We start from the raw sequence: 26,566 nt of genomic DNA, 5'->3' as shown, positions 1-26,566 counted from the left end.
GTCTCATGAGCCGTACAGCCTGAAGAACCTCAGGATAAGACATGGCATGCGCGCAATGGGATGGCAGCTGCGAAGTGTAAGATGACGAGGACCGAAGCCCATCTCTGAGTTTCAAGGCCCGGTGGTAAGAATACTCGCCCGACAGGTCCTGGTACGTTGGGCGAGTGGTACTAAACCTGTTCATAATCTTGGGTAAACCCTGAGACTCAGCGGCTCTATAGGGACCACTTTGGGAGCAATCAAGCACGCGCGCCGCGCATGGGAAAGAAATTCAGGGTCACTGTTTAGCGGCGTTGACCGTTGTAGAAGCTGTTCGGGGTTGCCATTGGTCCGTGTGCAAATGTGAGCGTTTCGAGTTGCCGGATCTAGTAGGATGAGATCCTGGTCTGGCGTCGCATCACGCGTAGGCAACGCGCAGGGTTCCGCGACCACGAGGCTTATATTGCAAGCACATTTGATGCCGAGTATAACAAGCGCGCGTGGTTTGATTGCGAGAAAAGATGGTGTTAGGATTCGCAGCAATATCGGAATGCGCGCACCTGGTCCTGCAGAGGGCGATAAGGAGGAAACCCCGGTCCTATACCAGTCCTGGACATATTGTCATCGTTTCGCACCCTTGAGGCCGCGTTTGAGCCGCGTGGAGTAACGCGGAGGTACAGCCGCTTGTCATAAATCTAGAGTGGTTCTCTCGATGTTTTATGTACCTTCTCGTACCCACCTTGTCTCCGTTCTTGGCGTGATACTGTACCCTTCACGCTCACTCTCCGTATTTTCGCACCAAGCTCTTCATAATACTCATAACACCAGAACGATAACTGCCACCAAATAGCGCGTAGTGGTTGAGGTGGTGATACAGCTCATACAGCTTCACGCGATCTTCGTACTCGTCCACGGGCTCTGTCTTTGGACACAGGTCGTGGTACTCTTTCAGGAAGCTGCCACCAAATCCGCCAAACATCTTCATTATGCCTAGCTCGAACTCGTTGTGCGCATAACACGCGCTTGAGTCGTATACGACGTCTTCCGGGGCACCGGTGTCGCTACCGATGGTGCCAACACTAGCATTTCCACTCCACAGATCACCGTGCACGACCACCGGCGTGACTCCCTTGCCGTTGTTTAGCTGGTCGTCGCTCAGCAAGCGAGGCACCACCTTAGATGCGGTCGTCTCCACCAATGTATGCAGTTCCTTATCTACATTGTTCGACTTCTCCGCGCGTTGTAGGATGAAGCGCAGCCGGTTGTTCGCGTAGAAGTCCGCCCACGAATCCTTGAAGCTGTTGTCCTGAGGCGTGTCACCGCAGCATGTTGTGACTGGGAACCCGAACATGGGCTTGTCGTGGCCGTCGGGTACCGGTGCGGGCGTTGTGTGGAGCTTCGCGAGCTTCGCCGCCAATGAGGGTGCGGATGATTTAGGTGCGGAGCGCGACGTGAGGTTAAGGAAGTCGGTCACGAGGAACGAGATCGAGGGTTGGGAGGAGAAGCGGCCGTGGCCATATGACTGGGGGCAAAGTGAGGGTACGGCGTCGTGGATAGCTTTGAGCGACTCGTGCTCGCCTAGCACAAGAATTGGTAAGAAAAACACGGGATTAGGAACGGATCGTACCTTCAAACATGGTCTCGGCATCTTCGCCTTTCCCAGTCTTCATGAAGAAGCTCTTCACTGTGCCATCGCCGAGCTTGGATGTGATCTTCGAGGTAGTTGCGGAGCTGCAACCGCCTCCGCCAGCCGAGGACACGTTCGTGTGCTCTGGATCGAGGCGTAGGAGCTGGACAACGGCTGAGTCGAGCTTCATGGCGGTTCGAATCGTGTTATTTCGAAGCGTTGGGAGCATGTAAACTTGAACATTGCGCGGAAGCTTTGCGAACAGAGAGCTCCTGCATCTTGGTGTAGCAATGACGTTAGGTGGGGCGCTCGGGTGCACCTTCCTCCTTCGACGCATTGGCCCACCTCAATTCAGACGACGGCCATGACCCAACGCTCCTCATTCCTCGTCCTTTTTACATTACTATCATACTATTGTATGCGGCATAAGATAGTGCCAAAATGTCGCAAAGGAACTACATCACAAGCGTTGCTTCATCCAAGAAACGCATGGCGCCCGGGCAACTGCTAGACCATGAACCATGTGCGCAGATTTAGTTCCTCACCGTGGGTCAAAGATCGCAGGAAAGCCATCACTCTCTTGTCAATTTACTGTCGTTATGAATTAACAAGCACTGCGATGCAGTAATGAAAGACGTAGTGTTGGATATTCCGCGCTGCACTCTGTCGAAACCCTCACTCAAGATACTGGCACAAGAGTTATTCGAACGGTTTGCGAAGCGTCACCTGTTTCCTTTGCTCCGCACACATCAAAGGGGATCACCCCGCACACATCAAGGGGATCGCCAGTCTTCCTACGCGTTGGAACATGATATGAGCATAAGATACGATCAGTTGCGGCACAGTGCTATGCAGTCTCCCTGGTAACAAAAGATACGAAGCGTTTGACCCCAATTCGTTGCATTGAAAACTATAGCATTTGCGTCTCTGCGTCGGCTCTGGGCAACAAGCGAATTCGAGCCCAGGTTCGTAGCCCTCACCACGTACAGGTACAGAGTCCGTCTTCGAGGACCACCTATACAAATCGTCAAGTTTCCAATGTTTGGGGAAACGTACCTCACCCTGACTGGGGCAGGGTCCAAGTCGGATCGATTGGATATGGGTGGGGTGCGTCGAACGCGAGCTAGAACTGTGTTCCCGACGACCTTACACCAAAATGTTAGAACTAAAATGTTTCAGGAAGACGTACCTTTGATCCCTATGCACTGTACCACCCAAGTTCCAGGCAAGCACCAAGACGCCTGAGCTACTACCTCGCGGCTCGAGCTGCAGAACTTAGCCAGTTCGAACGAGCTGGCAGAACTTGACCAGTTCTAGCATGAGCCACTTCTGCAACCCCGCGATGAATCGCCGAACAAAGCGCGCTCAAAGCAGTGGGACTGGATATGCAGTGACCGCCAACCAACTGTTTCATGGTGACTGTAGCCATCCGCCAACCCTCATTACCATGCCGAACAAAGCGCCGTCAGTACTTGCCGGATCGATTGAAGTGGTCGCGCGGATCGAGTGGAGCTAAGGGTGGGAGAAGAACAAGAGGCGAAGTCAACTTTATAAGGCAACGGCATGGCGCTCGGACCTTGTTAGCACGTGTCCCTTCATTCACCTGGCTCGGCGGCTGAGGTAATTTCTTGGCTCGACAAGGCGTGTCCGCTCTCCCTTCGAAATCTCGCGGGGCAACCCTCGACTCTAGGCTCACCCCATCAGAGCCCATTCCACGAGGTCGCCGAAATCACCGCGATGTCTTTTCTTCACAAGCTCCCAAAGGAGCTGGTGCACGCAATATTCGAGCAGGTCAGTTACCCTGCGCCGATACAACGCTATATGGGCATGACGGCTCTCTCACCTTAACAGTTGAACTTCAAAGAGAAGCGCAGTGTCGTTCTGGTTGATAAGTACCTCCACGACATATGCGCCCCCAGGCTCAGCATAGGTTTGGGTCTGCTCGACATGGACTGCTTCGACCTTCAGGCTCGTCGCATGACTATTGACTACCTCGCTCAACGCGCACACACTGCAGAGAATCTTCTTATCCACTACAAATGGCCAGCTGAGGGAAGTGTACGTAACGCCGCATACGAGAAGAACTTTGAGCGCATTCTCGACATATACCGCGGAAGATCCACGTCAAAGTTTGTCGGTTTCTCGGTTCCCACCGTCGTGGGCCCGGAGCCGTACTCATCAATCAAAACTTCTCTGAAAGCAGACACCTTGCCAGAGCGGTTTGTTCTGCCACGGATCGAAAACTACCTCGGCGCGCCAACCTACAGCATGATGACACAGCCCACGGTCCTTGGAAGCGGAGCAATCATCAAGATCGTGCAGACAGACGGCAAGGAACCCGACAAGCAGACAGAACTCTACGTTAGACCTTGGGCTTCACTAGACGCAGCTAGGGTTGCTACTGAGAAGGAAAACCGCACGGTAACGGAAGTGGTGATCTTCGGCAACCGGGAAGCTGGACACAATCCACAACGCAGCCTAAAGCGCTGGGAGGTCCTCAGACGGGACCTGGGGCTTATGAACTTGTCATCTGTGAAGACGCTCCGACTGTACAATTGCAATACTGTAACGCTCTCCAAGACTACCCTCCCTGCTAGTCTTGAAGCTCTTGCGTTCATTGACAATTGCGACGATCCTGCAACGTTCCAGAAATACAACCAAGGTCATGCGTTGGAGCAATTGGCAGAGGTGCAGAAGAATACCCCAGGATGCAAGGGCCTTGCAGAACTTGTCCACCTCCAACGGACAATTAGACTCAACGAGGGTTACAGTACCGTTGATCCTGAAAAGCTCATAAATTTTGTCAGGAAGCAGGACCGAATTGCGGTTCTGTGCGTCCAGTTGTCTACGGGGGCTCACTTCACGATTTCGCTAAGCCGACGCTGATAACGTTTTCATTCCGCGATGGCGAAGGCGACGTCGTCTATCCCGAGCTCAAGCACTTCGCAGACAAGTCAAACAAGGTCAAAGCTTGGGGTGGCAACTGGAGTTACATCATCCCTGAGAACCACAACATTCGAGCCAACTTCCAACAGCATGCGACAGATTTGGCGGTAAGACATACCTTACTTTCGTGGGTCGTATGCTAATCACCCTTAGGATTCGCTTAGTTTGATGAACGACCTGGACACTGTTGCCTTTTTTACGCCCGGCTTGACCCAAACTTATACCCTGCATGACATATGGACTGAAAAACTCGCGGTTGGAAAGCTCCTGCACATTTTCGACGAGGCGGGGTTGAAAATACAATGGGTGCATATTGTTCACCGCGCCATCCGCAACGACTCCACATGGTGGTCCACAATAAGCCACAACGGAATCACCTACCGTGCTGTGAAGGCAGACGATGGCCATGCAAGCTTCAGAGCGGAGGAAATAGTCGATCTCCCCGATGATGTCTTCGAGACGCGTTGGAAGCTTGGTGCCGACTTTGTCTCGACGTACGGCGACTATGAACGTAGTCACTTGCGCGAGCTTAGTATACTTCCGCAGCAGGTGGTTGACCATACTCGCAAACGATTGCAAAGGCGTGAAGATGAGGAGGCACTGGCGCGGAAGAGGAAGTCCTATCGGCAGCATCGCGTGCGCCGAGTACAGAAGAGGAGCGCAGGAGACGATGAGAGTTCAGATATCGAAGATGGGGAATGAAATAGACTGGTTGGTAAATTGCTATAGGCGCCGCATAAGGATATTAAGATTAGATCCTTTGAGAGCCATACACTCCTACACGTAGGATACAGACCATGTCAAAAGCAGTTTTGTCTCTTGATGATAGCTATCCACATGCGGCCGACCGTAGTGGACAAGCAAGTTCCTCGTGGCGTAACCGTGACTCGCAAGGTAGTTCACCGTCATAGCCCGGCTTTGGCGGTCATCGAAACATTCTATGTCAAGCAGGCCCATGTCTTCGCCAAGCAGATAGGCAAGAGTCTCGTGGAAGTCCTTGTTGAGCATGAGCAAGGCGCGCTTGTCGTGCAAATTCAACTAGAACGGTCAGTTCTGGATTTACACGATACACAGAGAGTAAGAAAGCGCACTAGCTTGAAAACGTCCTGGAGTAGCTCCTTGGGTAGCTCCGTGAGACCAGTCATGGTGTACCACGTTGATTCTGGGTTGTTGAGTCTGCGCTGTTGACAGGGGCGAACAGGCTCCCTTTGAATCAAAGAACCGAAAATCGAGCTAGGAGTCGTCTCACGAGCCGAGCTGGGCGAGTTCAATCGCACAGTGAAATATGCCCTTAAGGGCAAAGGCCTGGCAAAAGCCCCACTCACGTGCCCGCGAGGTCCGAGCGCCTTACGCGGTATATAAAGCCGCCCCTTCCCCCGCCCTTTGAGGCTTCCCTCAGCGCACTCGACCACCCTCCAATCGATCCGGCTTGTACTGAAAGGGCTTCGCTCCGTGTGAACGGGTTCGGCCGCCAAGGCTGGCTCGTTCTCTTGCGTTGAGCTCGATGGGCTGTCTGAGGAATGGAAACGGCCCTGACTCCTCTCGGGGCTGGTGAAGCGGTCCGGACTGCGAGGGACCAGTCCAGGTCCTTAAGTGCAGGCCTGGAACTTGGATGGTCGAGTATGGTCATATTATTGGCCGCCTGGCCCGAGCCAGGAAGGTATGTTTTCCCAAACATTGTGTTCCTAATGTTCTACAGGGAGGTCCTCGAAGACGGACTCTGCGGCCTGTACGCGGCGAGGGCTACGAACCTGGTGGTGAGCGAGCTCATGCCAGAGCCGACGCAGAGACGCAAAGGAAAGCCAGTGTCTCCACAGGACGTGAGCGATCTCATGTTTCAGCAATCGTGAGGAGGTACGAAGTGATCATCGAGCTGTAAAACTGACTCGTTATTGGTGTTTATACGGGGAGGGACACGAGGCGTTCATTTATACTACGGAGATGGCTGAGTATGAATTACCTTTCCACAGAAGTGGTACCACAAAGTTCTTTTCTAAGCTGGAACTGTAGAATGTACCTTGATAACCTCCACTTCTTCTATGCTTCATGTTCTCACTATCATCATTCTATCTTTTCAAGGTGTACATGTACGCGTCGATACGCGGTGACACTTCTCAGTGATATCAAGCAACCACTTCGCGTAACACGGTTCCATCCTAGGCATAGCCACTCAACAACACAATAACAAGTCACATCAAAGCCATTCCCACGAACGTTGCCTAACAGCACGTGATGACAAGTGCCGAAAAGACATGCTGTCATTCCACTCCGAATTTATTCCAAGTACTAATCGCTGAAATAATTCAGGCTGAAGCAAACGCGAATAGATATATGACTACACTCCTCTCAGACGACCAATCTTTCAACCTCAGCGTCGACCAGGGTTAGCCGCCTTCTAGCAGGGAACGATTGGTTGAACAGTAGCAATGGCACCTTAGTGCAGACGGTTTCGCAAAGCGACAAGAACCAAAGTTTTAGCGCACGGTAAAGCGGTGGGTTCAATAATCATGGCCAGCAATGGAGTGCGGCTTTTGGGAACGCAATACGCAAGGCAGCGCAGGTTGGAAGTAGAGCGGTGCGCGTAGACTGAAAAAAGGTAACGCAGGCGACTCTATATGCCCTCTTATAAGCAAACCGTGCGGGGGACTGCAAGGCCACGCAATGCTTCATTTAGCATCAGTCGTTTCCTATGGAATTGCTTAGTTGAGTTAAGCTATTGATCGGCATGGCTAGGCTGACATCGCCGAGGAGACTAGCATGAACGTGTGGCCTCGCTTAGCTTAAGCCTTTGCTACCTTTAGGTCTCACTGGCTTGACCCCGCCCATTCCGCCCTAGGGTGCTGCTAATTCTATGACGTTTGGGCGACCTGCGTGCTGGCTTGAGGTGCTCCACTGCAACTCCCATTTCGATAGCCCCTAGGGGCAACGACCTTTGCTGCATTTCAAACCGTTTGAGCCTTATGGTAGCCTAAACAGATATCCATCCTGACTACGATCCTCCTCACGTCGTTGATCTGATCAACCAAGCCATCTCTCAGCTGGCACCATTCTCTGCACTCATCCTCACAGTCATATTGGTCATCTTCTTTCTCGTGCGTTACTACCTCTTCAAGACTTTCTTGATGCGGAAATGCTACGGCGACAAATACTTGAACCTTGATGAGGTCAACTGGTGAGGGTTTGTCAACCACCACATTGCTGGTAGCGCTAAGATTATTATGGCGGCCGTTGGTGCTTATCCATTCATTGACGTGACCTTTGGAAATGCGACGGTGCACGCCCTATACGCAGGTTTTAAAATCGTGACTCTAGGTGACGGTACGTCCCTCTTCTATCAAAATCGTTAACATAGTCGTATTTCATTACTTAACAAGAATGCAGTCCTCATCGTCCTCAATCAGCTCTTTATTGCTATGTACATCTTTGAGCTTTTTTTCCGCATGAAGCTCTCTCCTGTCGCCGTTGCCCACCACATTGGAGCCATCGTCATAGCCCAAAGTTCGATCGCCATAAGTCTTAATTGGAAGCATGAGCGAGATGCCACCATTGAGTTCATCCTTTGTTTTGTCTGGGGTATGTTTCGTGTTGTAAAAGTCCACTTGGCTTTCAACTCTTCCCCTCTTCCCCTCTTCTCCTTTACTAACGCAAACCCATCCGATGGGCGCTTTCGACATCATCGCCGAGTTCTGTCCACATATCGCCATCATCTTGTACCGGGTATACCCGACCAACCACAACTTCCATCGCAAAGTCTTCCGCTTTAGCTACATCAGCACCTTCGCTGGCACCGTTATCGAAACCATGACTGTCATGTGGCTCTTCGGCTCGCTATGGCATCGTTGGACTCTTCCTTTCAGGGTCGTCACCCCAATTTTGTATTTTATCTTCAGCGCTGCCCAGCTCTGGGGAGCAAAGAACTTTCGAAGCATGTGGCTGAAACAAAATAAGTTACTGAGGGAGCAAAAACAACACGAAGAGCACAGGGCTAGTAATCCAATGGAATCTGCTACTACGAACAGGACTAATGTCTAAAGCCGGAGGATGAAGGGCTATTTAGCCTTAGAAGAGGTTACTATTACGTCTGGTTTTTAAAGAGTATTATAAACCACATGGTGATAAGTGCCTTGGACTCATGATTCCTAGCACTGCAGCGGCAAGTAATACCCAATAGTTACCAGATGTTGCAAAGACAGCACCACTCACCCCCGAGTGCAGCGACAATGGCTAGAATTACTTTCCTACCTATGCTATCTGCAAACAGAGTTAAAAAAAAAGCTGATATGGACATCCCCAACCAGCGTAAGTCATGAAATCCGGAAAGAAGCTGTACGAATACTGTAGGGTGTGTTCCATGAGCATTGTTCAGTTTCTAATTGATCTGTCTTTCTAGCATGATGCGGCTTTGAAGCGCATGCTGTGATTTCGTAGTCCGATATCCATGGAAACGACGAGGCCTAGCTTGCTCGAATCGGTTTAGCGTTGTCAACAACAATGGTGAATGCCAAGGCGCTTTCTCAAACCTTCAGCTTTCAGCTCGGTTGCGGCGCCCTAGCCGCGATACGGCTGGACAGCTCCCTCAATGTTTCTCGTAATTTGGGCATCATTATGTTTCTTGGTGTCACATGAACGGTCCATCGACTCGTACCATTGGACTGTTGTGCGGCATGTACCATTAAGAATGAATGGCTGCAGGCTGGATGGGTCTGTTCGTCCAGCCCATGCAAAGAATCTGCAGATGATGGACGATTCCTTTCCTACTGAAGAATGTTCTGGACGTCCGAACTTCCCAGCAATTAGGAAACAATAAAGTAAGCCTGCTTCCCCTCTCATCAGCCGCAACTGTCTCGGAAGCTTTTCCACAAAATTCTCTAATCAATGAAAATCATGCTTGCTCTATTAGTATCACTGCTGACCCTACACGGTTTTGTCACTGCTTCACCGCATGATAACGGAAAGATTAAACAAGTTGGACCCGGCCAATCCATCCAAGCCGTCCTCAGTACAGCCAGTCCCGGCTCCACCATCTTCGTGAAGCCTGGCACATACTACGAACAGCTCACCATCACTGCAAGCGGAATCTCTCTCATCGGATCTGACGCTGTCCTCGTTCCTCCCAAAACCCCCACCTCAAACACCTGCACAGGTCTCGCCGGTAATGACACCAGTGGTCTCCCAACGCAAGCCGGTATCTGCGTTTCCGGCTCCGATATCCAACTCGGACCGTTTCCAGGCCAGGAACACCGCAAGGTGCTCTCCATTGGCCACCCCATCAAAGATGTCCTGATCAAAGGTTTTACGATCAAGGGGTTTACGGGACAGAACATCGCCTTCGTAGGTGCGAAGAACTGCCGGGCTACCAAGAATGTTCTTGTCGACGGCGCCAACTACGGCTTCTTGAGCGACGGCTCGGAGAACACGGTCGCAGATAATAACGTCGTCACTTCGGAAGCAGTACCGCTCAATTTCATTGGCATGTGCATGGACGATCAGGCAAATCCACGCATCGCGAGTAACAATATCTCGAAGTATATCATCGCACTATGCGTGCAGACGAATGGCGCGAGGGTTCAAGATAACAAGGTGCATGATAGCTGCGTTGGGGCCTTTGTTGATCCAGGCGTCAAGGGCGCGAAGGTCGTTGGGAATCATATCGATGCCCTCAACCAAGCATGCACCTTTGGATTAGCAGCTGGCATCATCGTCAATGGTGCGCAGAATACCCTTGTCAAAGAAAACCATGTGGAGGGGCAAAAGCTGGAGGAAGGGGCGGGGATTGTTGTGGTAGACGACACGCCGAGTGGCAGTGTCGCATCCGGAAATGTTGTTATCAAGAATGTGTTGTGGGACAACGATGTCGATATCTTTCTCAATACCACGGGTAAAAAGAATGTGTTTGCGAAGAACACATGTGAGACTAGCGTACCGGCGGAACTTTGTGCGAGAGAATAGACTGTGCTAGGGCTAAGCTGTTAGGATACGGCGTGACTGAACTCAGGGTTCCGCATGCGTTGTTTGTATTGATTTCTGCTTAACTGTCTGCATTCGCCATGCAATAAAGATTTGTTTTTGGATAGCTGCATTGACAGTACATTCCAGAAAGGTTACAAATGAATCAACTTAGTGCCATTCCCTCTTGAGTCTCTCTTCCATACATCGAGGTTGTGTTCGTCGTGATCCACGGTTGCTGGATGCTACCCATTCTGGTGAGAATGCTAGAGTAATGCACAGGATCAGCATGGTGACAGCGTGACGAGCCCATAGATAGCGTCTTATTCCTGATCACCGCTATTAAACATACCCATGGTACCATAGGTATGCTGCCTCGGCCCGGTACCTTTGCCAAAAATATGAAAACCCAAGCAAGAGCCAACCCACACACTCACAGCCGCCATTGAGAACGGTCGCGATCCAGCGAGATCGGCATCGTGGTCAGAACTATTGTGTCTCAACACATACAGCGCGTTCACTACAAGTTGGCCCCCAGGATGTGCTGACCGCTAACCCGTCAACCCCACCTTTGGGTCCGCGGCACAGCCCAGTGTGACTTTAAATATGCGCTTTGAGATGGAGGACCTCTTGTAGTCCTCTCTACGACCCTTAAATTGGACTTTGACTTTTGCACCCAGTACAAAGTACCAACAGGCGTGAATTCGCAAAAGGCTTGTTCCACCATGGACAAGCTTCCACAGGAGCTAGTCGACCGCATCAGCAGTTACCTCGGCCGCCAAGATCTCCGGAACACTTTGTTGCTGTCGCGTCAGTTCCAATATGCAGCCGAACAGTACTCGGCAACTTTTGAGAGCTACGTGTTGACCGAAAGCAATGCCGAAAAATTCCTAGCCACATACAGTAATCGCAGGTTCAATTACCTTCGCTACATACACTTCAGCACCGAATTCCCCGAATTCGATTCGAACGACAATGAAGACAATTGTCGGGAATCACTCGAAGAGCTCGAGTCTTTGGATCAAGAATTCACCCGCCAAATCAACTTCCTCTTTTCAACAGTGGATGCAATCGAATCTCGGCAGGCAGATGTTTCCAACCTAGGCAGAATTGATTTGTCAATTTATACACCTAAAAGATCGGTAAACAGAGAGAAATTTTGCCTCCATCAAACCTTCGTTAGTTGGCGTGTGCATCTCCTCTCATCAGCGACACTCCCTCAGCTCTCCTCAATACAGCATCTTCGTGTGCTCGACCCTGACCAGGAATTCTACTCAGATGGTCTCGACCCGGCTTTGCGAATGCTGGACCATCGTATCCTCCTAGACCTCTCCAATAAGCTGCCGAATCTGCATTCCCTGACATGCAAGGTAGGCGGTGGCGAATGGCATGGCAGTTTCGTAAACGAGGGTTTGCGACACATCACACGAGATTGGGCAGGGCCTCGCCGAGATTCGCGTCATGATTTTAGAAAAGCGCTTGTTGAGGGAGCCCTCTCTTCCCTGCGTCATGTCGATTTAGACTTCCTCTATCCGCTCGATCTGACAGAATCTATCGATCAAAGGCGCAGCCTGCCAAATCTGGTCAAACCGGCGGCCTTTGACCCGTTCAGTACGAGTATCCGCCTCCTATCCTATCAGCTTCGCAGCATGAAACTTTGCGTTGTAGCAGATGAAACGCTATTCTGGCCGACGGTCAGAGATGGCAGCACGCCTGCGTGGCCTAACCTCAAGAGCATCGATGTCATGTTTCACATCGCAGCACCCTCAGGCTCCTGGTACTTCCAAGGGATACCTGGAGTGGGATCCGTAGAGGGCTTTGACGTCACTAACGACATGTATCCACCTTTGACTACCACTGACAAAGATACACATGATGATGTTATGGCCATGGAAACGAACTGGGATAATCAGCAACGCATCGTTCAATTTCGCGTTACTCCCAACGAAAGGCTATTAGTCCCGTTCCTTACTGCTTTTGCCCGGGCCCTCGCACATATGCCTTCGTTGAAGGATGCTGCACTTTGGTCACCCCTCACTCTCGAACTTTCGGCGCTGGAATCCGAGGATAGGTACAGGAGGTTTGATACAACTCAAGTGACCAATTTTCCAGACGCAGATCATGTGGGTCTTGCATGGGGCATGGCGTACAGAAAACCTGGCGTGAAAGCCTTCGACTCTTGGAATGGAGAGGACTTCTGCGCCAGCCGCCAGCTTTGGTGGCGTGTCGGGAAATGGCGTCCTGGCTCTGAATTGCACGAATTGTATCGACAGGTTGGGAGAGATAGGCATGGGTATCAGCTGAAAGAGTACTGGGATGCTTTTATGGCCGGGGAAGGACTGACCTACCGCGATGACTTCGAGATGTGTCCGACTATGCCTGAGCCACCGGATGTTGGTTTGACTTGATGCGATGGTTGGTACGGATGTGATTTTAGAGGTCTTGTCAAGGCTACTAGATTCGATACAAGTATACGCAGCCGTCGTGGTCGAAAAAAGGGTTCATCAGGGTTGCTTGGGTGTTTTCCTTTGCTGTACATGGTCGTAGATAAACGATTGTGTTCGGAGAAGATCCTCCTGGGCCTGGACGACGTAAGGAGAGAAGAAATCAGTATTGCGGCCGTAGTGTGCTTTGTGGTCGAACAATTGTGCTCATGATATATTCCATCGATTTTACCACTCAACAACCCTACAAGTCGTATCAACTATTCCCACATAGGACATGGTAAAAGTGCCGAAAACCTGACTTCTGAATTTTTACTTCGTTCATCAATTTCCGAGTCGCTGATCTCTGTCAGGCCGATGTGATTGCATCCAGGCGTCAAGTTACTTCCGCCATATCCGCCATATCCCATAGGTGCTACTACAGTGCAGGCGTTCGTAATGATAGTAGAGCACAGAACGCCTGGCACCAAAATGAGGGCTGTTCTCATGAATACCGGGATCTTGACTGTGATCACAAACTTTTAGCGAACGATACCTCCGCCCGTCGGAGAAGCATCGTGCTTACCATCGTCTCTGACCAATCAGCGCTCGCAGATGTGCGCCTGCTAACGTAAGACGGCAAAGCGGCATCTGCCCCGACATCCGGGGAACCCCGCAAAACTTACTTTTCCGCAATGCCGCACCTACTGTATATCCGGTTTCCGACGGTCTACGAGATGACTGTCCACACACTCTTTAACCATGTAAAATGATGAACCACACTGTAAAATAAGAACTAGGGTCGCGCTGTTAAGCATTTTGTCATCCATCCGCTGCCCAGCTTGTCCAGATGTCTTCCATGCCGCCACCCGACGTCGAGCACGCGATACCCGGAACAAAAGAGCAGGACTTCGGCGGCGGTAACACCAGAGAGATCCAACACGATGTGCCCTTGAACCCAACAGTCAGTAACGCGCCCTCGTCCATCGCACCTCCGCCGGCCCCCAATGGCGGTCTTAAAGCCTGGTCTCAGCCACTCGCTGCTCACCTCGTCATCATCAATTGCTGGGGCTACATCTCCTCCTTCGGCTTTTTCCAGAGCTACTACACGAACGCTTTTCAGGTGGAGCCTTCGGCTATCAGCTGGATCGGCTCGGTGCAGATTCTACTTATTTACTTGGTGGGCACGTTCTCCGGCCGCGCTCTGGACGCGGGGTACTTCCGCGTGGTCGTGAGTGTGGGATTTGCGCTGCAGGTACTTGGAGTGTTTGCCACAAGTGGAGCGACGGCGTACTGGCAGCTTTTCCTCGCACAGGGGATCTGCAAGGGGTTGGGTGACGGCTTGGTGTTTTGTCCGACGGTGGCGTTGGTGGCTACGTACGTTGACCCCCGAACATTGAGAATGGTATGGACTTTACTTACAAGAAAACAGATACTTCACCACCAAGCGCAGCCTCGCCATCGGCGTCATGGCCTGTGGAGGCGCAACAGGCGGCATCATCTTCCCCGTCATCGCACAACAACTCCTTCCACGCGTGGGCTTTGGCTGGACCGTCCGTACGATGGGCTTCGTGATCCTGTTTAATGCACTCGTCTTCCTATCCATTGCTCGTCCGCGCTTGCCACCGCGCAAAGCAGGGCCGATTGTCGAATGGAGCGCATTCAAGGATCCTGCGTTTAGCCTGTTCTGCTGCGGCATGTTTCTCGTGCTGTGGGCCGTGTTCTTCGCGTACTTCTACATCAGCAGTTTCGGGCGCGATATCTTGCATGTTGATCCGAGTACATCGCTCAACCTACTGCTGGTGCTGAACGCGATCGGAGTTCCAGCGCGTATCCTTTGCAATCTCGTAGCTGACAAGCTTGGGCCTGTCAACACGCTCATACCCGCTGTCTTTGCCGCCGGCATTCTGATCTTCGGCTGGATAGGCATTCAAGCTCTTCCCTCTTTGTATGTTTTCTGCGTTATCTACGGATTCTTCGGCGGCGGTATACAATCGCTGTTCCCAGCGGCTTGCGCCAGTCTGACGACGGATCTGAAGAAGATGGGCGTGCGGACGGGCATGTGTTTCTCATTCGTGAGCGTGGCGTGTTTGACGGGCCCGCCTATCGCTGGAGCGCTGATTCAAAGGGATGATGGCGGGTATCTGTATGCGCAGATCTTCGGGGGCGTGGCTTTATTGGGTGGGACGTTGACGTTGATGGCGGCGAAGTTCGTGAGGAGTAGAGAGGTTATGGCGAGGATATAATAGTTTCAAACATAGACAGTTCATGTGCGAATGAAGAGCAGATTTATATCGAAGAAGTGTGATTTTGCGAGATAGCAACGACTGATCCCAATGTGATAGAGTTGCAACCAACGCCTTGAGATGTTTCTTGTTTGAAAAAGTGTTGCTGATTCCAGCTGGTTTCCTTCTACCAATGCTTATTCCGCGCTCCCGTTCTATCGAACCCCTCTTGGCATACGTCCATTGAAGACTACGGTAGTCGCCCGCTATTGCGAGAGAGCCTTCTATGACTTCTCATTAGTTCCTGTTCCGCAAGAGAAACAATCCTAGGGCCGAGGATCTGTTCCGTCTAGATGGCTCAACGTAATGACCTCGAAACCAATCGGAGGTGTCAACAGGTACGGTATCTAGTCGAGCGTTGCCAACGTAATTTTTTGTAAAAAGCATCATTCGAACCCATTGTATCAAGAACAAGCAGTTTCATAAGCCTGCTATTGAACTCACTCGGGTCAAGCTGCTCCCACGGTGTGCCAAGGATGCTTATATCCGATTACAGACCTCGCTCGTCACCCGTGTCATTGCTGAGCCCTTTTGTTGCGTCCCGCTATTTACTTCTTATGGTTTGTCATTCGTCTGTGGCTTCCATTCCACCATTCCTTGACGGCGTTGTCACTGCGATCTTTGAGCCTCCGTGCGATTTGAGCCCATCTCTTACCCATTTCGCCGACCAACTGCTCAATGAGCTCGCCCTCTTCTGGGGTGATCGGATCGCGATTCAGCGTAGGTTTAAGATTTTGATGATATCTTTCTCGACACTGCTTTGGTGACCTGTGAATCCCGAAGATATAAAGTCAGTGTACGGCTCAAAAAATGGATGTGGTAGAATGGCTCATGTCTTAGCTAAGTGAACACAAGACTCGTTTCTCGCGTCTTCAAGACACAATGAAGGGGTCATACTTTCACTAGGCTAGAAGAACACTTCCGCTTTGTACCGTGGGACTTACCGTGTACCCAGTTCTTGCGAATTTCGGACCCAGTTGTGCGGTCCATTCCGATTCACAAGCTCGATAAGGTAGCGGTCTTCATGTGGAGACCAAGGCCCTCGACGATGATTCGAGGTACCGGATGTCGCTTCGCGCAATACTGATGGCGGAGCTAGTTCCTCTAATGCAGGTAAGGCGCTAGCCGGACCTGTAACAGTAGTGGATTGATGGGACATAGACTCCGAGTCTCCGTGCCCTGCGAAGTGGTAGACCGGCCCCCAGTCGCCAAGGTTATCATGCAGCTCGGAATGAGAGGTTGGATGACGTGGAGGAGGGAGCATTGCGCTACTCTGCTGTTCAATCCACGGTTCTCTCCCGTCATGTCCGAGTCTGGCACCTTTCTCATTGTCGAGATGCCGATGAGAGGAATTGTCCGCTTGCTGAGCGTGGGCACGCTGAGCAGCCTGGAGGCCTATCTTGGCGGCCTCACTCTTTTCGTGGCTGGCGCTTTGTACAGAGTTCGTGTTCAACCTCGAAAGGAGATGCTTATCGTAAGAGTGTGACGACATCTCGAGAGAAGCTTGCCCAAGGTGCTCATCTCCGGTCAAGCTGCCAAGTCTAGCCGAGGATAGATTGGGCAGTCCGTTCTGCTGTCGCATCTGTCGCTGCTCTACATCACGCGCTGCAAGGTTCGATGGCCAATCTTTTACGCTGGGGAGAATTTCATCGTCCCCTTCGTATGGACCAGTCCCGATGATACGACCTCGCTTGTCCCGGTGGCCTTTAAAATGATGCTCCTCGACGTTCACGCATCTTTCACCACGGGTGCTGCGATAGACGCACGTGACTCGTTCGGGTGGCACATATGCTTCTGATCCTGGATCAGCTGACTCACTTGAGTCGTTGTTATCATGTTCCCTCGCTTGGGCAGCTGTCTGGAGAAATCCATGCTCGTCAAGTTTGCTACCAAACTCGATTGTCAATTCCCTAGTTCGACCTCCGTGACCAGTTGTGGGTGGTACGTCCTCCAAAAAAGCTTCAGACGCCTTCAATAACTTGGAGTAGTCACTGTTGTACCATACTTGATGCTGTTGTCTTTTTTGTGCGCGCACAAAGTCGAGAGGTCGGGGGTTGCAATCTCCACATTCGTGAACGTCTGGGACCTCGCCGACAGATTCGTAGTAACACTGGATATGTTGCAATGTATCGCACGACTCACACAGGACTGTGTTCCCATCATCATCGGAGTAGCCGCAAATGCACTTGGTAGTGTAGGGCTCTTCGTCTCCCTCAAAACTTGTGCTAAGCCTTGTTGTGGATGTGAGTGGCTTTTGGTCGTGTGTATTCTGGAACTCATCCCTGTTCACCGATTGTGCGGGAGTACTGTTCAATGTTTGGCGTCGGGGCCGGGGCAGGCCTTCTGAGCATGGGAGGTCTCTTTTGACGCATCGATCGCATCGCTGTGGCCATTTACGTTCTTGAGGCATACATTGCTGCTTATCTCTTTTGCAGCTATAGCACTTGAGCCTGCCTACGACGTGTCCTCTCCTTTGGAACCGCGCAGAAGTGCTGTGAGCTGAGCCTTCTTCAGTGGGCGCCTTGCTTATTGGGATGCTCCCGGGTAGCTTTTCAGGAGGCAAATCATGAGAGCCATCTGATTGCAATGCATCGTTTGGAGGCTGCTCCACTCCCTCATCATCTGAACTTGCTGAGCCATCTTCCGATTGTGATCCCTGGGGTAACACTCCGAGCGCTATTTCCTCCATATGACGAGAGAAGTGAAGAAAAACGATGTCGCGACCTCCATATATCTCTTCAAGACAGAGTGGGCAGGTACTTGATGTCGATTCGTTAATCATACCGTGCTGTGACTCCAAGTGACTCGTCATAGCTTCGCGATCCTTAAACAACATTCGTACTGAGGAGCAATCAGGGAAGATGCAGCTGTAAGCGCAGATATCTTCAAATACGTGCTTCCTATATCAACCTCGAGTCAATGCTCTGAAAACATGGAACAGAAAGATCCACTCACTTCCATTCTGTAGTCCGTCTTAGCTGTATCCTTCTGCTGCAGACTTCACACTTGAACGGCAAACCCAATCGAGCCACTTCAGGAAGTCGTGGTAAGCGTTTGTGGCTTGTCTCGGCTCTACTTGAGACGACGGTAGCCGCGTACTCCAGACGGTCGATAGCGACTACCGATTGAGCTGGGGCTGAACTTCCAATCCCAGAGTCATGAAACTCGGATCGAGCTTTGTCTGTCCCAACTAGAGTCGGCTCATCGATTGCATTTTCGCGCAATCTCTGGATATAGTTGTATCGATCCCAGTTGGACTGACCAAGCGCCTGCACAAGTTGCTGGCTGGCAGATGGAAAACGTGAGCTAACGATATCGATAAAATACTCATGAGCAGCCCGGTCCTTGAGCTGCACCCAGGCCCTAGCTTCTTCTTCGTCAGATTCGTCATCTGCAATTGCCTCTAGGCTCGGACTCAGGATCGTAAGTCCTTCGATTATGTTCTTCAACGATTTGCAAAGCTGCTCGATAGTCTCTCCATTGTAATTCGCCGCCTGCACCGGCTCGTCGATTAAGAGCTTAGCATTTTCCGTAAGCGAGGCTACCTTCGAGGTTTTGGATAGTGCCTGGCGTTCTTCAACCGTAGGAACGACCTGTACCAGTCCTACGAGTCATTAACAATAGGACTGGATAGATGGCGGAAGTGTCTACCGAGATTCAGAAGATCTCCCAAAGCAACGAGAAGAGTCAGAACGGTGTCACGCAGGCGGTGAGAATACTGCAGCGCTGCGTCAAGCTCGCCCTGCGATACGCCAAAATCCCGCCCCCAGAAGAACAAGGTTGCGATGCTCTGCTCCAAGGACGAGTAGTACGAAACCTCGGTCCCTTGCTCTCTGGTGTGAGCTAAGATGGCCTTGAGGAAGCTCATTAAGCCATCATAAAGTGTCGATATATTGGCCGTTGAGACGGTCCTCTCATCTCCGTCGCGTGTCTGGATCTGCCATTTTTTGATATCTTCGGCGCGACTCGAGGATGTTCGGGACTGTCCAGTAGCCATTATGGCCGTCAGTGGGATGACATCAGGCTGAAGTTCACCTCAGATGAGACGCCGCCAGTGTAGTATGGCTCGCCTGATGATGTGACTTGCAGATTGAGCGCGACTTGATATCGTGGGATGGGAGGAAATGAGTGTTCATGAGCAAGAAGCTCGCAAATTGACAGTTGCGTGATGCCTAGGCATGCCGCAAGGCATCGTAACTTAGGGGCGGATTCAGCCCCGCGCTGCGCCACCAGTGGGCTGCGCCACGAAGTGCCCAGTCCTGCCTTGTCGACAACACAGTGTCTTCGACATCGCTCTGCTTCCTCAATAATATTATAGACAATGTCTGGCATCGAAGTGGCCGGTCTCATTTTTGGCATCGTGCCCGTTGTCGTCGAGATCCTCAAGTCGTATAACTCATCTAAAGAGCGCCTCAAGTCCTTCACGCATCATGTACAGGTGGTTTACGATGTGCAGTTGCGATATCGCGTTGCCGCGACTAATTTTGCCAACGACTGTCAACTCCTGCTCAAGCCCGTTATAGGAAATGCCCACGAGCTTTCCCAGATGATCGACAACCCCAGCCATAGCGGCTGGCAAGACCCGTCTTTCGAAGAACGACTACGCAAATATCTGGGACGAGACTGTCAAGTTTTCGAGGAGGTGGTCATAAAAATTCGAGATGTGTTACGTGCCACGGGTGCGCGACTATCAAAGGTCGACCAAGACCTGTCCGCGGGACAGAACGACTCTCGCGTCATGTCACTGAGGCAGCTCTACACGGCCTTCGACATATCTCGTAAAGAGAATGCGTACCGCAAGTCACTGGATGACCTAGACCAGTGGAACACGAAGCTGGGTTGTCTACGCGATCAGCGAAGCAAGCTGCATAAACACCGCAGCCGTCGCCCCGATGCCCTTATTCGTAAGAGCGTACCGAAACGATACAGCGATATTCGCACCGCTTCCCAACGGCTTCACGATTCGCTCAAAGAGTCATGGTCGTGCACCAACATCTCACACGTTGGTCACCAAGCCAGATTGTCTCTAGATGCCGAAGCCGACCACGGTACGGCACAATTAGATATGGTTATTGCCTGTCGCCGAACAGCCTCTATCGGGGTATCGAAAGGAGAAAGCAGAGTGCCGGAAGAGCCACCGATATGGTTACAAGTTCGGTCTATCACCACTAATGAGCACATCGCGCAACCTGCGCTCAATTCACCCTCAATCCTGGGCAGCTTATCAGCCTCTGCACACCTTCAACCCAATCCTTTAGTATCGATAGCTAAAGCCTCCACACCAGCTTCTGTAGTTCGCAAAGTTAAGAAAAATCTCAAGCGAGTACACTTTGACACATCAGCCGGCAATATCACGACATCAAACCGTTCGCCTAGAAAATCGACATCGCTCAAAGCATCTGAACCCACCTCCGCCGTCACTTTCGCTATGCTGGATCTGAGAGCTACAGCTAGTGTTTGTTGCCATTTGAGTAAAGCGTGTCGGTCAGCACCCTGCAAGGACATCTCTTTGGGCTATCTAGAATCCCTTGAGAGCCCTCACTCGTTCACATTCATCTTCTACGATGCGGGGCGCAACACCGAAGCCAACATGGCAAAGAACATGCCTGGAAAAGATTCCTACTCCATCCGCATGGAACTTGCCAAACTCCACACTCTCCACCAGCTGGTGCTTGCTCACAAAATTGCTACAGGGGTCCTGCAGTATCACTCCACTTCATGGCTATGCCGGGACTGGGGCCTTGAGGACATCTCGTACTTTACAAATACTACATCGGTCACCAAAAACCAGTCGTCTGGACTTGAAGACCAGATCACGAAGACACTACAAACTTTGCACCTAAGCACGCAATTTCCATCTGAGTCTTCTCCTGCGAAATTTAGCCCCAGCAGTGACCCAGATGAGCTGAGTTACGTGTATGGTATTCGCAATCTTACGCTCGCCGGATTGGGTGTAGCGCTTCTCGAAATTGGCATCAAGCAAGAACTAGGTAGCGTCAGCCTAGATTCATCTGTTCCAATTCCCCACCGCATCATTGGTGCTCGAAAAATGCTACGTGGGGAGCCACCCTCGTTGAAAATGCTCGGAAAGCGGTACATAAAAATGGCTCGCCAATGCATCGATTGCGATTTCTCCTCCGGCGAAGACCTTACGGATGAGGCACTGCGTAGCGCGGTGTATACAGACGTCGTCTGCGGCCTCGAAGACATGATCACGGATTGGAAGAGATTCATGGGAAGTTGATAAAGGACTTTATGTTTTTGAGAGTCGCTTCTCCGAAGCAGAGCCTAGCTGGGTTCCCGAGACCTTGCGCTCACTTAAGTTTCGCATGGCCCGATCGACCATTGGTACTTGGGGACCTATTTTACTCAGGTTACGAAACCTGGAAACGCTCCTGTCTCCAAAAGGGGATGCGGAGCTATCACAAAGCCTGCATTAGTGAATGCATTCAGCTGTACAGCCAAGTAGCAAGCGATACGTGCCTGATATGCAACACAACTTGAAAGTTCACCGGTATCCGATAATTCGCGTTGAAAGTTTTTTTCTTAACACTGGCTCCTGGGCAAAGCACGCTGCTCTCGGCTACTCTTGTGAGCACCAATTTGACCTACCTGATGGCGTCAGCAACAAATTGCATCGCCAATTCCAGCAACCGCAGATGCAGACGGATATCTTCGATGGCGTCAGCCGAATCGGATGGTTCGGAAACAGCACAATTGCAAATATTCCAGAAGGTTCCCATGGTGTCGCAGTCCATTTGTTGTGAAATGATTGAGATGATATGAAGATGAGCAAGCCAAAGCTATAGAGACATACTTTTCCCCCATTTAGTGGATCTGTAGAAGTACGCTGGATATATAACTGATGGAAAACAATACCTGCCTCGCCATGGATTGGCGCTAAACACTCACTCAATCTGGCTCGAGATAATTAGGATCTAGAGGATGTTATGATGACCCGAGCCCCACTACCTTAAACGCTTGATCGAGCAATCCAGGGACCACCCCACAAACTACTCGGCGCCACCTCAGACTAGCCGGGAACTACCACGCTTATGCTGTTAAGAGTCGGTCTGGATAGTTCCGGTGAGAGTGCCTGCAGTTCATGGTACCGATGGAGCGGTAACGTAGCTGCCTGCCATCCTGAGTAAGCTGTCGAGTTAACCGTTTTAGACATATTCAGCCGCAGACAATGGTTTGCACGTGGTCAATTGCATAGATCTAGCTTTCCATAGACACTGGCCAGTCAGGGAGACTAGTTCACACATTCGTTTTCGACCTCCACTTATTTTGAACATCAAGTAAACCGGTTACTATGCGCAACCACGAGGAAGCTATTGCGAACATGGACTATTTCCATTTGGTAAACGCCATTGGGATAGAGACGCTACGATGGGAGAACATCTAAGCATAATGCGCAATCATACGCCATAACTCACGGAGATCTCCAGTGGCTCTTCTCGTACGACTTTGACAAATTCGCTCAGTGTACTCTTGTCATCGATTCTTTTGCGGGAGTGATCTCTTCATGCATAATTATCTCACAAGATTACTTTCATATATTAAGTGGCTTGAAGTTATGCTAGTAAGAATCCACCAACTGTGGATACGAACATTCAGCGGCCATACACAATGCTCACCTCTACACACGCCGCGGCAACTCGGCGACAATATCATCACTGACCAGACGAACCGACCCTTACGGGCATCATCAAGGCCGAAAAGGGCAATGCACGATGAGGGGTTAGATCGAAAAGAGACGGTCCGTCTGACCAGATTAATCAACAGCGTCCAGCACAATGGGTATAAAGGGAGCCCTTGGGACCCTCACTGAGCACCATCACCGCACCAGTCTCAGATCAACTACCAGCTTCCAACTCTACAGCAGTCCACCAGCTTGCAGCTAAGCATCTTCTATCAATATGAAGTTCACCTACATCACCAGCGCCCTCCTGGCCGCCCTCGCCACTGCTGCGCCCCTCACCAACGAGGACAAGTTCGCCGTTGACTATGCCGGCGGTAACGTCACCGGCGAAGCTGCTCCTGAGCTCATCTCCTCCGTTTCTGCGCGCTCTCTTCAGAAGCGCGCAAACATCCAGTTCGTCGTTTACGACTCCAACAGTATGACACTCTTCCCTGAACTTTTCCGCTTCGCAAAGAGCGAGAGGAGAAGTGGTTGAACAGTTCTAATGCTATATCCCACAGACTGCGGCGGCAACGGTCTCGTCATTACCGCCACCGGGAGCGGCACCAAGGGCGACTTCCCCACCAAGCACAGCGTGCGCATCCTCCAGCTCACCAACGGCTGGCACTTGTCGCTTTACACTGGCCTCCAGCAGTCTGGTGTCCTCACGCGCTTCTTTGCCACCGAGGTTGGTGCTGACAAGTGCTTTGTCGGTAGCTGGCAGAGCTATGGGCTTTTCAGCTCTTAAGAGCTTGAAAGCCACTGTGTGGTGATCTTTGATCAATACAGGTGCTGGGCTACCAGCAAAAAGTGGTGGTAATTGGATGGTAGATGCAGAGGCTGGTGATAGGGGTTTCGTTTCTGGGGAGGCTTTTGGCCACTTTCCCCTGCACTCCCATTCGTTTGAGTGCGATGTCTAGCTAGCTTTCGAAGACTAATAAAATACTTGGTACCATAACATGCAGTGTTCTATTCATCATCTTTGCACCATGATCGTGTCGGAATTTGTCTTGGTTAGAAGAAACGGCCTAAACTTGGGAGTCAGTATAGGTACTCCCCAAGACCTTCTACATATCTAATCTCCCACCCTTCACTGGTGATACTATTCCGAGATCGCACTACAGCGATCCAGTCAGGCGCGGTCTGCGTAAGAGTCAGCAGTAGAAAAGCCAGGCTATGCAGCTGCATGACAAGGCAGGCCGAGGATGCTAGATGATATTCGAGATCCATGAGAAAATGCATGCCAGCGATGCATGGAATTGATAGCGGTAAAGGAAGGCAAGTCACATGTGCAAGTTTGCTCGTTCGTACCGATTTGCCAAAGCATATTTCGGAATAAGGAACGAGCTGGAATCGACTTAACGCTAGTCTACAGGTGGATTCCGCCTACGTTCGCTTTCGTCGAGGTCGAAAAGGGTTTCCATAGCATCTAGTCGCCTCCTCCAACTGGTCACTGCAGCCTGCAAACGCAATTTCCATTGGACATGATTCCATGATCCGGCCCTTTTTCGATTCCAGTCCACATGTCTTGCCTCAAGTGCCCTTCTTATTTGGGCAAGGCTCAGCTTCTGGTAGCGCAAGAAGACGCTACTGCCCGCCCATATGGATAAAGCAGCAAGGATTAAGCAGAGAGCGGTCACAAAGAACGCCCAGAGTGGTACTATTGCATCATCGCTGACTTCTGAGACGTTCATTCCAAATATTGATGAGGCCAGGTTGATGGGAAGAAAGATCAAGGCGATTATCGTCACTAGGTATTGTTAGACGGTTGTCCTTACTCGCGCATGAAGCACTCACTGATGCGGACTCGCTCGCTTTCTTTGATGGACTTCTCAGACATTTCTATAGATTTCTCTGCCATCTGAATACCTTTGCGTGCGTCAAGCAATGTCGTGTTGTTGACGAAGATTTGGTATGCATCGCGTAGGTCGGGATCGAAAAGTTCGATATCACGTCTCACGTTCGAGAGTCCACTCATGACTTCTGCCACAGAGCCAGGCCCTCCAGTACTCTCCCAGCTCTCGAGGTCTCTCTTGAGCATCTTCGTCGAGACATGGAGATATCGGCTGGCGTTGTAGGTTTCTTTGTCCATCCTCTGTTGTGGTACTTGTTTGAGCATATACTCCCAGGCGTGCGAGATTAGCTCAACCTCACGGTTTCCGACTGCACTAATGCATGCCGCAGGTGACGATCTCGAAAGCCGCCGCTCAAAAGATAAAAACCAGTTGTCAAACCCGTAAGTCGTTATCAAGTCTGTTCAAATTAAGTTTGCGCTACATCATAGAGTTGCCTAGCAAGGCGCATGGATTGACATACAGATGGGGAATGCACCCCCAGCCAGCGTGCAGCAGCCACGAAGGTCAAGAACTCTGGCACCAACAAGGGCCATGTCCAGTGTTGGGAGATATGGTATAGACATGGGGCCGCCATGTTTCATCGAACATAATTGCAAAACTCTCGCAAAAGCTGTGTTCGTGTGAATGTTTTCGGTTCTGCGGATAAAAGCGTGTGCCTTCTCTTCCTCCCGAATGCGGCGACCCACACTGTGCATGCTTTCGTATCTAGCAGACATTGCTTCTGCAAGTCCCACGATCACAGCAGATTGAAAGAAGTATCTGTCAATTTCCATTTTCTGGCCCGAATCTCTGCTCCAAAGGATGACTAGGCCTTTGGAAGAGATGGGCGTTTCGCGTATAAACTGTTTCATTGCTTTTAAACGGACATGTATGGTACGCAGACCGTCGTTTTGTTCTGCCGGCGCGAGGTCTGACCATAAGTTGAAGCGCCGTGGCTCAGTTTGGAAATCAACGATGCTGATCCGCGCCGAACTCACATAATCCAGAGGCTTGTCAACTTGTTGCGCCAACCACATACTGGCGCTTAAATCGCCCGGAACATATGTCTTGTCTGGAAATTCCATGTTTGGTTTGAGGTCCCGGTACACTCTTTTCACGAAATCCTTGTAGGACTTTTCTTGTTGCGGATTGGTCATTGCTGTTGCTGTCGTCATTTCGAGTTTAGCAACGCAGCAGAACGTGAGATTTGGACTGGAACGAATCGGAGCTGCGGAGCGGTGCCAGTAAATGGTTGGGATTAAGAAGCGCAAACATCTGTGAAGCGCGAGGCTGAAATTCGCAGGAACGTTCTGGAGGGAAAGGCTGAGAGTTAGAAGACATTTTGTAGGGGCAAGGCTGTGAACTAAAAATGGCGCGTTGCTTTCCGCCCCCAGGGCGTTACCTGCAGGTGCAGCGCCGCCCCCAAAGTACCGATGACGGCATGCGCCGAGCGCAGAGGCGCAGTGCAGGGAATGGCGTGAGGCTGGAGCTGTGACACCACACATCAGCTACGGTGGTAAATCTGCCTCCCGCTTCAGAATATCAGCAACACACAAGTGTATAAATTGAGCAGAAGTGTAGCTTGGCTACGCTTTCTATTCAACCGTTGCGTTGTCTACGACTGGACATTTGACTGCGAGCAGCTCTCAGTGCTAGCAAGCAGCCACTTCGCGAATCAAGGGCCCCCCGGCATTACCACTAAAAGATCCAATAGCCTACATCAACAGCTTTTCTTACGAACATTGCCTAACAGTACGTGATCAAAGTGCGGAAGGAGAATGACTTGGTCCACACGGTAATATAATTGCGAAACGTAGATCAAAGGTCACGAGTAAACTAAC

At 51.1% G+C, this 26,566-nt stretch overlaps 9 protein-coding genes across 9 annotated transcripts; 6 read left to right on the top strand and 3 right to left on the bottom strand.

Annotated features, from left to right (window-relative positions):
* Positions 1 to 757: 757 nt before the first annotated feature.
* Positions 758 to 1,796, bottom strand: MDM12_3 (Mitochondrial distribution and morphology protein 12; the record flags this gene model as incomplete). The annotated part of the gene is made up of 2 exons (XM_056212106.1): positions 758 to 1,557; positions 1,607 to 1,796. The coding sequence occupies 2 exons, from the start codon at positions 1,794 to 1,796 to the stop codon at positions 758 to 760; spliced, it is 990 nt and encodes a 329-aa protein (XP_056075579.1).
* A 1,547-nt stretch (positions 1,797 to 3,343) lies between these two features.
* Positions 3,344 to 5,254, top strand: N0V89_003303 (uncharacterized protein; the record flags this gene model as incomplete). Its single annotated transcript, XM_056212105.1, has 4 exons — positions 3,344 to 3,397; positions 3,458 to 4,432; positions 4,483 to 4,659; positions 4,706 to 5,254. 4 exons carry the CDS (start codon positions 3,344 to 3,346, stop codon positions 5,252 to 5,254), a joined length of 1,755 nt encoding a protein of 584 aa, XP_056075578.1.
* A 4,173-nt stretch (positions 5,255 to 9,427) lies between these two features.
* N0V89_003302 (uncharacterized protein) lies at positions 9,428 to 10,501 on the top strand (the record flags this gene model as incomplete). The annotated part of the gene is made up of 1 exon (XM_056212104.1): positions 9,428 to 10,501. The coding sequence occupies one exon, from the start codon at positions 9,428 to 9,430 to the stop codon at positions 10,499 to 10,501; it is 1,074 nt and encodes a 357-aa protein (XP_056075577.1).
* A 722-nt stretch (positions 10,502 to 11,223) lies between these two features.
* On the top strand, positions 11,224 to 12,906 carry N0V89_003301 (uncharacterized protein; the record flags this gene model as incomplete). The annotated part of the gene is made up of 1 exon (XM_056212103.1): positions 11,224 to 12,906. The coding sequence occupies one exon, from the start codon at positions 11,224 to 11,226 to the stop codon at positions 12,904 to 12,906; it is 1,683 nt and encodes a 560-aa protein (XP_056075576.1).
* An 865-nt stretch (positions 12,907 to 13,771) lies between these two features.
* On the top strand, positions 13,772 to 15,167 carry N0V89_003300 (uncharacterized protein; the record flags this gene model as incomplete). Its single annotated transcript, XM_056212102.1, has 2 exons — positions 13,772 to 14,298; positions 14,354 to 15,167. 2 exons carry the CDS (start codon positions 13,772 to 13,774, stop codon positions 15,165 to 15,167), a joined length of 1,341 nt encoding a protein of 446 aa, XP_056075575.1.
* A 587-nt stretch (positions 15,168 to 15,754) lies between these two features.
* EFG1 (18S rRNA maturation protein) lies at positions 15,755 to 19,203 on the bottom strand (the record flags this gene model as incomplete). The annotated part of the gene is made up of 4 exons (XM_056212101.1): positions 15,755 to 15,974; positions 16,151 to 18,047; positions 18,283 to 18,810; positions 18,858 to 19,203. 4 exons carry the CDS (start codon positions 19,201 to 19,203, stop codon positions 15,755 to 15,757), a joined length of 2,991 nt encoding a protein of 996 aa, XP_056075574.1.
* Positions 19,204 to 19,527: 324 nt separating this feature from the next.
* N0V89_003298 (uncharacterized protein) lies at positions 19,528 to 21,450 on the top strand (the record flags this gene model as incomplete). The annotated part of the gene is made up of 1 exon (XM_056212100.1): positions 19,528 to 21,450. The coding sequence occupies one exon, from the start codon at positions 19,528 to 19,530 to the stop codon at positions 21,448 to 21,450; it is 1,923 nt and encodes a 640-aa protein (XP_056075573.1).
* A 1,678-nt stretch (positions 21,451 to 23,128) lies between these two features.
* On the top strand, positions 23,129 to 23,638 carry N0V89_003297 (uncharacterized protein; the record flags this gene model as incomplete). The annotated part of the gene is made up of 2 exons (XM_056212099.1): positions 23,129 to 23,327; positions 23,412 to 23,638. 2 exons carry the CDS (start codon positions 23,129 to 23,131, stop codon positions 23,636 to 23,638), a joined length of 426 nt encoding a protein of 141 aa, XP_056075572.1.
* Positions 23,639 to 24,664: 1,026 nt separating this feature from the next.
* N0V89_003296 (uncharacterized protein) lies at positions 24,665 to 25,882 on the bottom strand (the record flags this gene model as incomplete). The annotated part of the gene is made up of 2 exons (XM_056212098.1): positions 24,665 to 25,143; positions 25,765 to 25,882. The coding sequence occupies 2 exons, from the start codon at positions 25,880 to 25,882 to the stop codon at positions 24,665 to 24,667; spliced, it is 597 nt and encodes a 198-aa protein (XP_056075571.1).
* Between the last annotated feature and the right edge of the window lie 684 nt (positions 25,883 to 26,566).

Source organism: Didymosphaeria variabile, assembly GCF_027946475.1.
Source record: "Didymosphaeria variabile strain IMI 356815 chromosome Unknown scaffold_2, whole genome shotgun sequence".
Classification (NCBI taxonomy): Eukaryota; Fungi; Ascomycota; class Dothideomycetes; order Pleosporales; family Didymosphaeriaceae; genus Didymosphaeria; species Didymosphaeria variabile.
This window is presented reverse-complemented; position numbering and strand designations above follow the sequence as displayed.